The sequence below is a fragment of the Pseudopipra pipra genome, chromosome 21 (genome assembly GCF_036250125.1).
Source record: "Pseudopipra pipra isolate bDixPip1 chromosome 21, bDixPip1.hap1, whole genome shotgun sequence".
In the NCBI taxonomy this organism is placed as follows: Eukaryota; Metazoa; Chordata; class Aves; order Passeriformes; family Pipridae; genus Pseudopipra; species Pseudopipra pipra.
In genome coordinates, this window is record NC_087569.1 from 4132079 (window position 1) to 4142037 (window position 9959).

General features: G+C 50.1%; 1 protein-coding gene across 2 annotated transcripts in view; it reads left to right on the top strand.

Annotated features, from left to right (window-relative positions):
• Nucleotides 1–6312, top strand: part of ATP2A3 (ATPase sarcoplasmic/endoplasmic reticulum Ca2+ transporting 3) — a 52500-nt gene extending 46188 nt beyond the window's left edge. For both annotated transcript variants that reach the window (XM_064677750.1, XM_064677751.1), the window contains one exon: nt 1507–6312. In XM_064677750.1, the coding sequence (XP_064533820.1) occupies nt 1507–1549 (43 nt within the window). In that variant the 3' untranslated portion in view covers nt 1550–6312. The remainder of the gene's footprint in view (nt 1–1506) is intronic.
• The last annotated feature ends 3647 nt before the right edge of the window (nt 6313–9959 follow it).

Consider the following 9959-nt stretch of genomic DNA (forward strand, 5'->3'; position numbering starts at 1 on the left):
TGAGTTGCTCTGTGCCAGGATTGGGTTATTTAGAGGCCTGAGAGTAGCATTTTGAAGAGCAAACACTGCAGCCATGTCCCTTCCCTGTGCCTGTCTGCCCCATGCCATGGCTTCCTCCCTGTTTGCACAACCACAGGGCAGTGTGTTTAGGGGAAGTGCCATGGCTGGTGAATAACCACTGGTGAGTCACCTGGTAGGGACTGTTCAGCTGCTGGAGATGCTGAAGGGACACCCCTTAAATGGGGAGGAGATGAATTTTGATTATTGTTCTGAGATTTAATACAGTGCAGTCACCAGCATCCCTGCTGTGCACCAAAGCCCACGGTGTGGGGGTTATCTGGAGGTGTGGGGGTTATCTGGGGGGATGCTGCCATTGCAACAAGCCATTTGATCTTGGGACAGCTGGGCTGGGCTCTCCAGCCAGCACTGCAAAAAGTTTTGGCAGAAGTTGCAAAAAGGCTTTTTCCCTCCCTCTCCCCTGTTATTTATTAATTCCCCTGGAAGCTTGTCGGCACCAGGGTTGGCAGCGGGCGCGGAGCTCGCGGGTAACCCCGGGCAGGACCCCTATTTATCAAGAGCACAGTAACAGCAGTCCCCTGTGAGATGTGTTTGGTGATATGTGCAGTGATGAAAGAGAGAGAAATGCAGCTGAAAGATTCCCGATAAGTGATTTCTTAGGAAGTGCTGCTTGTGGGTGGGTTTTTTTAAGAAATAAAACCTGTTTCTGGGCAGAGTGAGCTGCCCCGGGCTGGAGGGCAGCTGCTGCCTCAGGGGGTCAGGGACACTCCTGTCAACTGCTTGAAAATTGAGGGTCTGGTTGATGCAAGTCAAGCTCTGGCAGAGATTTTGAGGCTGCTCACATGGAGTTCAAGCTGAATACTGTAGCTTTCCTTCAGGCCATGTGTTGCCTGTTACCTTCCCTGTCCTAGCCCATCCATCTGGAGGGAGGGAGAAGGGAGGAGGGCAGCCCTGGGGCTGGAACAGTGGCTGTGATGAGTAGATTGGTCCTTGCTCATTGTTCTGGAGGTAAATATATGTGTATTGTGTGTAAGTGGTGTCAGCCCAAAGAGCAGCATCCACAGATCTGGCTGTGGCAGGGACGGCTGATGGGATGCAGTGACTTTCCTTTCTCTCTGAGTCACTGCCTTTCCAGGGTGATCCCTCATTAGGAGCAGTAGCAAGGCATCCTGCCTGCTCATCTTCCCATTTCTGTGCCTGTATGGCTTCACCTCACCCCTTTTCCTGCCTCCTGCAGGCTGAGTGTGCCAAGCCCTTCCTCACCCAGGGACCAGCATCCTCCTCCTCCTGTCTCAGCCTGAGCTGCAGTAGGACTGGCTCTGTGGCTGCAGTAGGACCAGCTCTGTGCAGACAGGATCCCAGGTCCCCTTTTGGGATCAACCAAGAGCAGCCACTCTTGATAACAAAAACAGGGAGCTGGTTTGCTTTGAACCCTCACCAATACTTTTCCTTCTCTCTTTTTTTTTTTTTTTTTTTGCTTCGTTTCAGGAGAAGAGGACAAGAAATGAATGACACAAAGGCAACACTCTGAACTAAAGGATCCCTAACTTGTAACTCGGACTGAAGTCTTGCATGTGTGACCATCACTAGAAGCCAGCAGGACATGCATGTGTCCGACTATCAGACAAATGCGGGTGAATCGTCGAAAAGAAAAATACTGATTTTGTTTTGTTTCGTAGCTTTCTTTTTCCTGTACATACGAGTGCAATTACTGGACAGCTGGCGTTGGGTTTGGGGATGGAGCTGTGTGGACCTGGGTCGTTGCAACGCGGTTCCTTGGGGGTTTGTTCCTGCCAAATTTGAGATCCTCTTTCCAATTTTCGCCCTGGCCGGGTGAGCTCAGGCAGGGCATCCTCCACGAAGGGGAGCAGTCGGGGTTTTGGGCGCAGATGGGAGGCTGCATCCCCCAAGGGGATGGGGTGAACGAGGGCAGCTTCTGGGGCCAGAAAGGGCTTGGCAGTGGGTGAGGGCAGGGAGAGAGGTGAGGGGGTCGTGTGTTGGGGTCTCTGACCCTTGGTGATTTCATCACTGCTGCTCTGCTGGCCACTCCAGTGGCCACAGAGTCTGGGAATACCTTCAGAGTGTGCCCGACGGTGGTGTGGATCTCACAGATGTGTGTTTGTACATTGAGATCAGGTGCCTGTGGTGGAAGGCAAAGTTCTCCCTATTTATCGTGCTGTCCTGTTTGATCCCTGCGTTGTGGAAAGCCCAGCACCTTCTCAGGCTCATCCAACACCAAAGCATGACGTAGCCTTGTCTGTCCTTCTCCATCCCACACCTTCTCACATCCCATCTGCACTATATGAACCACCCTCCTCCTCGTAGGGGCAGACATGTAAAGCAAAGCATGGGGACACCCACCTTTGCATTCCTCATGTCCACCACTCCCTCCTGGTCACACTTTCATCCCTCAGTGGATTTTTAACTACTTCCCTAGCAGGAGTAGAGCTTAAGTCTTCAGGAGCATGTCCATGGCTTCGTGTCCTCTGCTTTGGAGAACATCGCTGTCTTGCACAGGGCATCCTTGCCAAGGGATCAAGATGGGAATGAATGTATGCTTGTACATAACGTGGTCTTTCTCCATGGGTGGTGTTTGTTGTGACATCCCTTTTTGTAAGGCACCAAGTTTATTTTGCCCTCTTGGGATTTTTCCGCAGCAGGAGCGAGACAGGCTGCAGTGAGGGTTGGTAGCTCAGGAGTGGGTTTGGGATCCAGTGAATTGATCTGTCTCCATCAAACCACATCAGCTGAGAAGCTGAGAGTGGGTGGTTTCTTCTCCTGCTCTCCAAATCCTCCCCCCTGTTTTCCTCATGGTCCCCTATGATCCATCCTGATAATATTTAACTAGCCAGAGCCTCTATCTTTCCTTTCTCTTACATTCCAGCAGCAGCACTAGAGCCAGGGTTTGGGGTAGCATTTTGCTCCTTCGCTGTTGGGTTTTTTCTTCTACTTTTTGCCTCTTAAAAGCTTCCAGTGCTTTTCTGTTTCACCTGGGCAAGAGCTACTCTTCTTCTGTACAGTAGGTGCCAAATATCATCCCTCCTTTCTTTTCTCCATCACCAGCATTGAAGATGAGCAGAGCCCCCAGACCAATGGGAATGTACAGAATTGTTATACTACTGAGCTGATTTATTGTACAGAAAACCTTGCATGAAATGTTGTTACTGTATTTAATATATAATGTATTCAAGGAATTTTAATATGGAGCTCTTTAAAAAGATCTTTATAGATACTCTGTGGTTAGAAGATTGTTGCTGATTTTTTTTTTAAATCTTATTATACTTTGTCTTGAAGAAGTTTTATTTTTCAAATGTGTTCTGTCTAATTGATTTAATTAGTTGATCCCATGGGACAACCAGTTCCTCTTCAAAGATTTTCACCGTGGATGAGGTTCACCCTGGTGCAGAGGACCAGGGTATGACCCAGGTACTGCTCAAGCCTTCAAGATAAGGCTTCAGTAAGACTAATGCTGTAGATGTGTGATTTGCCTTTCCCCAAAAGGGTGGATTTCACCTTATTTTAGTACACAATAGAATTGTTTAGGTTGGAAAAGTTGTCCAAGATGTCTGAGTCCAGTTCCATCTCTCTGTGCAGAAAAATAACCAGTGGGAATTTAATCCAGTACCAGCTCGAGGACATCAGAGGAAACAGCTTCTGTGTTTCCCTGAGGCTGAAAATCAGTTTGGGAGAGTCTGATCTGGATTCAGAGGCCAGACTGGATTCAGAGCATCCCAGCCCTATTGGGAGGGCCCAGCAAAGCTTTCAGCTGCCCTATGGCATCTCCCTGGGACATTGTGCCTGCAGGAACCTGCTTGGCCCATCCATTGCACCTCCTGAGTTAACAGTGTTTTCCCTGGACTTGAGGTGCGCTGGGGGATTATTAATTTTATCCAAATTTGTGTATGTGTGTGTGTGGAGGAGTTCCTGGTGTAAAAGCCTGGGCAGGGTCAGTGTGTTCATGCAGTTGTTGGGTCGCAGGTGTGAGTCACCAAACCCTGAGCCTTCGTGGGCAACAAACCAGAGCTGGGTCCCAGCCAAAGGCTTGTTCTTTCCAGCAGCAACAAATTCAGTTTGGTTTCTATTGTGAGCCTTCAGATCTACCTAGAAGATAGCACAGGTAACCTGCAGGAGTCCCCCTTGCTAGGAGGGACCATTTTGTCACATCATTTCCCTTTCTGAGTGGCTGAACACATCTCTCTTCCCCCCATCCTTTAATTACTTGGAATACAGGTTTCACTCCATTCTCTTTGATTACAGAGGCTTATTCTTCAGATATCTTAATGATGTAGAAAAATATCCAGAGATGTAATTATTTTTTCTTTTATTCTTCGGTGAAGGGTCAGGATAAATCACAGAGTAGTTATTTATTGCATGTGTGCCACCAACAGCCTGCTGGGCTGGACCATGTTCTTGTGGAAACATGGAGATCCTAAAGCCAAGACCATCACTTCAGGATCAGGTCTTGGGTCTTACCAGGGCATCTAAACGTGCAATACAAGGGAGATGGGCTCTGGGTGGCTGCTTTGCCCAGGAGTTTGTTAAAAAAAGCAGCTTGGAGGCAAACCTCTGGGCTCCTTGCTTTTTTTGGCAACAGAGTTTAGGAATGATTTCCTTTTTAGTTTTATTTTGATGGTGCTGCCTGGCATATTCGGAGGCTTTAAATAAAACTTAGGTCTTTCCAGCAAGACCTTTAACATCGGTGGGCTGCTGTGGCAGATCCTCCACGAGGTGCAGGGCATAGGATGTGCTGGGGTGGCAGCATGGGATTATCCATGAGCACTTTATACTCCTTCCTCAGGGGCCAAGCACCGTGCTGGGGTACAGCCAGGGTGGGTGGGGAGGGTCCCATCTCCCCAGGGCAAACACCCAGCGGATCAGCTTTGGGCAGCAGCTGTGGAAAGTCTTTTGTACTGTTTTGGGATGTTGTGTCATTGTGGGCAGTTGCTGGGTGAGCTCTTCCCCCTGTGGTGTGTGATCCCGTGGGGAGGCAGGTTGGAAAAGGAAAAAGAGCAAAGTAGTGCATCCTGTGTTTTATTTGTGTTGTGTGGCCGCCGTAGGGCTCGGGGCGTGGATGAGGTTTGGGATTTGTGTGTTTGAGGCTTTGGCATTGGGGAGATGCCCTGTGTGTGTTTCTGATGCCAAGGCTGGATGGTACCACCAGGCTCTGGAGAGGTCAGCTGGAGGGACAGGCTCTACTGGAGGGGACTTTGTTCCTGTAAAAACATCAAACCTGGGATGGAACCGGAGTTTCTGCTCACGGTGTGGATGGTAGAAGTAGCTGGAGAAGCAATAGGAAAATTCAGCATTAATTTTTGTTTCTTCTCTTGTGCATCAGGTTGATAGTGCTGCTCCCCAGACAGGGTCCTGCTCCACCAAAACTCCTCAAATAATTGCTGTGCAGGGGCTCAGGCTGGGAGATGTTCATGAGGTTGTGACCTTGGCATCATGTCACTCCTGAACCTCAAACACACCAGAGTCCCCAATACCAACTCCTAAGACTTATTGTGATTTTTGGACCATACCTGCCATGGCCACCACCTTCTATAAATGATGCCAGAGATTCAGGCCCACCTGAGTTGGTTTTTTCCCCCAGTTCTGCAGTGGCATTTTCTGTCAGGGGAAACAGTGTGGACTCAGGTTTTTGGGACCAAGGAGAAGGTTTCAGCCTGTGCAGAGCTTGCATGGCAAGGTTAGGGTTAGGGTTTGCAGGGCTGCAGTGAGGAAAGGGAAACACAGTGAATTATGCTCCCTGGACCTTTCCTCGTGGTGCCATTCAGCTTTTGGTCTGGGTGGGGCATTAAATGAGCCAAAATCTGTGTGTGCCTGGAGTGATGGGGCCGTGGGTACCTCAGGGGTGGGTCAGTCCAGGCACTTGGGACCAAGAGGAGGGTGACCACTGAGCTGCCAGGGGGTGCCCTCAGTGGCTTGGGTCTGGGAATATGTTGATTATTTTTTATATGAGATGCCTGAACAGCCAAATCTAGAAATCTCTGAGTTCGTGCTCTGTAGCAAAAGATAAATCATTATAACTTGGGGGGGGGGTGGGAGGGTGTTAACTGAGGGACAGAACTGAAAGAAATGAGGTTTCCTATTTTATTATACGAGAGATATTTTTCCACTAAATTACCGCTTCCTAAATCGTGTCCTTTGTCTGACTGTAAATAGCCAGGTGTGCCGGGAAGACGTGGGAAGGCTCCTCGTGGTCACATCCATACAATCCACTCTGTTCACACAATATTGAGCTGATTTGTTTTATACTTAGAAAATTACAGAAATAAAAGCGATTTTACTGGACGACTCTTGGGTTTTTGTCTAGTTGCTGTTGTTGTTGGGGTTTTTTTACCTTTTTATTTTTTTTTTTTTTGCTTTTCTTGTCCAGTTTGTGGCTAATTCGGGGGACATTTGGGAGCCCATGGAGCTGTATGGGAGTGCCTGAGGGCATTTTTCATCCGTAAAAGGAGTTGTGCTCACCAGATCAGGATTTCTTGTGGGTTTTCAGAGGAGCCAAACTAGAAATGGAGCTGAGCTTGTGCCTGGCATGGGATAACAAAGGCAAAATGAACAGAGTGGCATGATGTGACTGTTGGGAATTTTTTAATTTGCTCTTGGGGCACAAGAATACGAATAACAGTGCTAATTTTGACTGCGTCCAGAATAGTCATCACCTTATCACCCCCAGCTGAGAGGGGAGGATTAAATAAGCCCTGCAATGACCTCCACAAGAAATAATTATGAAATAAATGGTAATTAAGTGACTTGGCCTCCTCTGGGAGGATGCCACAGGGCCTGGGGCCGTGCGTTCCCATCTCCGCATCACCCGGAGCTCTGCCCACGGTGATGTTTAGAGTGGAAAATCCTGATGCAGCTGTGGATCCTGTTTTGGAGCAAATCTGTGTTCATGGCAACGTCCGCCCTTGGTGTGGTTTTGCTGGGATGTGGCCCCGTGTGCCCCTTCCCAGTGCTGTGAGCAGGAGAAAGGTGCTGCACAGGGAAAGCCAAAAGCTCCGTGACCCACAGTGGGTCACACAGAGGCACATGGGATACCCTGGCAAATGCTGGTTTTGGGAAAGGGCCATTGCTTGGCCTCCTCTTTCCAGATGTAGACCGTGTTCTTTCCAGTGTCAGAGCATGAGGACCACCCCTGCCATGGCTGGAGGTGACCCTCAATGGTCCCCCAGACCAGCCACCCCTGAGGGTGCAGTGCTGTCTCAGGACGTGGTGGAGGCAAAACCACCCCAAATTCCCCACTTGATGTTGTATTGGTCCCTACACCCCTGGGGACCATCACCACTGGGGCTATGCTTGTCTTTTGGAGACATGATTCAGAAAATAGGGATTACCCTCCCAAAGAAACCAAACCAGGGGTCCCTGTACCCCATGGCAGTTGTCCAGCTGTCCCATGGGATGTGCATCCACACTTCCAGTGGCCTCAGTGGCCACAGGGCCACTGACACCCTTTTCCCCCCAGCATCTCAGGTTCATGTTTGCTTTGGCGTTGGCTAAACCACCACTGAAATATTTCCAGTTGTCACAGCAAATGGGGGTGGAAATGCCACTTCTGAGGGGTGAGCACCTCCGAAAACATCTCCCTGTGCCGGGGCGTCGCAGCACGGGACAAGCACGGAGCGGAGCCAGCCCTGCTGGGAAGGAGCGAAGAAGGGTCAGGGACAAGTTAAAATTGGAAAGAAAACTGAACATGCTGTTTTGCAGGACCTTGCTTGCTCTCATTTGCCAATTTTTTTTCCACCCTCCCCTTCCCATTGCCAGCAGAGCAGTGTCACCATCTCCCGTGGCTGGTGAGGGCAAGGGGGTCTGTGCCAGCCAAAATTGTTGGGAAGAGCCATCGGCTCTCAGGGGCTCTTCTTGGCAGCCTCAACCACAGCAAGGTCCCCTTTGCACCCGCTGTCATATTTTACATCTCCTTGCCTCTGTGTTACTCCTCCCCATCCACAGATCTGAGCGTGCTGCACATTTTTGTGCTGAAATTCAGAGCTCTGTGCTGGACTCTGCCAAGCATGAGTCCGGGTTGTGTAATGAGCCTCATCTCTTATTTTTGGGTTTCCTCCCCCCCCTCTCCCCAATAAGTTTTTGGAAAACCTATGTCTGAGAGCCTAGAAAGGCTTTTATGCCTTCCACAGTTTTGTTTTTGTGGGTGTGGGTGGGGTTGATCCCCATGAAGAGGCTTTCAGAGCACCCTTTTTGTGCTCCAGCAGCTCCTCCATCCTCTGTGTCCATGTCCCAGCTCAAAGCAAGGATGCACTCACATTTCCAAATGTCTCCCTTACAAACACCAGTTTTTTGCAGGCTGAGCCTCTTTAATGGGCAGGGGGAAGGAGTTGCTTTAGCAGCTGTGGATGGAGCCCTGCGCTGACCCTGTGCAGAACTGCCAGGGATACCCTCAGAGGGTCACCAGCCCTCAATGCCCTTGGCATCTGGCTCCGCTGGGACTGGAGATGCTGGATGAGGCCAAGACTGGTGCTGGGGATTAGTCAATGCCAGCTGACCCAGGAGAGCATTTGGGCAATCTGGTCCTGGGGCTTTGCAACCCTGGACACAAACACAGATTTTAGGACCTCGTTTGCTGTTTCTGCTTCCATATTCCCCTCTGGTGGGCCATGGAGCTTGATGGGCTCATTTTCCTTATCTCTACCTGGTTTTAGAATCAGAATCCCCTGGTTTGGGTAGAAAGGAACCTTAAAGACCACCATGGGCAGGGACACCTTCACTAGACCAGGTTGCTCAAAGCCCCCTCCAACTTGGCCTTGAACACTTCCAGTGTTACCCTCTGTGTCCCTGTCTTGTCCCATTTGATCCCTTGTTTTCATGCTGCTCAGGTCAAGCCCAGCTCAGCACTGGGCCCAGGGAAAACCCGTCCTCAGTGCCCGGGACCTGCTGCAGCCTCCAGCAGCATCCGCAGTCTTTGCACCTCATCGCTCCAGGCAGAGCAGCCCCGGGGCCTCCTGCCTGCTCTGCTTGGAAGTGGCCAAGAGATACAAAAGTTTATTCAGAGGAAATGAATGTGGTGTGCATTGACACCATCACATGAGTTTGTGTCTGTGGGAACCCCAGATAAAGCCAGCCCCGAGGTCCCTGCTGCGTGTGAGTTTCAGTGCAGCGGGTCAGGGGCCCCCCCACGAGCTGCACTTTACACAGGAGGCTGATCAAAACCTCTTTCCACTAATTCTGTTTTTATTTTTCGTTTAGGTGTTGCAGGAATATATTTATTGTCACAACCAACAGAAAACAAGCCCTGCACCACCAGTGCCTGCACCACACCCAAAAGCATCACAGCCCTGTGCCCTCAGCATCTCCAGGCTGGTGAGTGCCGTGTTGGGCAGGTAATTTAACAGCTGGACAGCCCCAGCAGGGCACTGTCCCTCGACAACCACCTGGCAGAGGCAGGGAGGTGTGTTAGCTGGCACACCAGCCACCTGGCACCACCAAGACACCTTTGCAGGGCCATGTAGATAAGCAGTCCCAGCCCAAACCTACTGAATTCCCTGTTATAAAGTAATTTAAAGAGTGGCAGTGCCAGGGGTGGTGTGGGCATGAGCAATGGTGACATGCAAAAGCCCACGAGGGTTTAGGCTGTGGGTTTTTTTCAAACATTTGGGTTCTATGGCCAAAGAGGGTGTCTGTGCTGGGTGCTGTTATCAGCCCAGAAGGAGACCCAGGCCCTGTGGGTGCTCCCATGGTGGGGTTCCATGCTCCCAACATCGCTCTGGACACATCCACAGGGTCCCGCCCCACCCACCAGCTGCAACATGGCTCCAAGAGATTATAAAATGGGAGATGCATAATGTCTCCCAATGGAAAGTATTTTAGCTAAATCCATGCTCTAACCATTTTATTGACTCCAAGTACCAGCGAGGAGGTTAGAAGTGGCTCTTTTACAAGTCATTTTGCTGTTAAATTTAGCTGTCCTATTTTCATTATCCCCA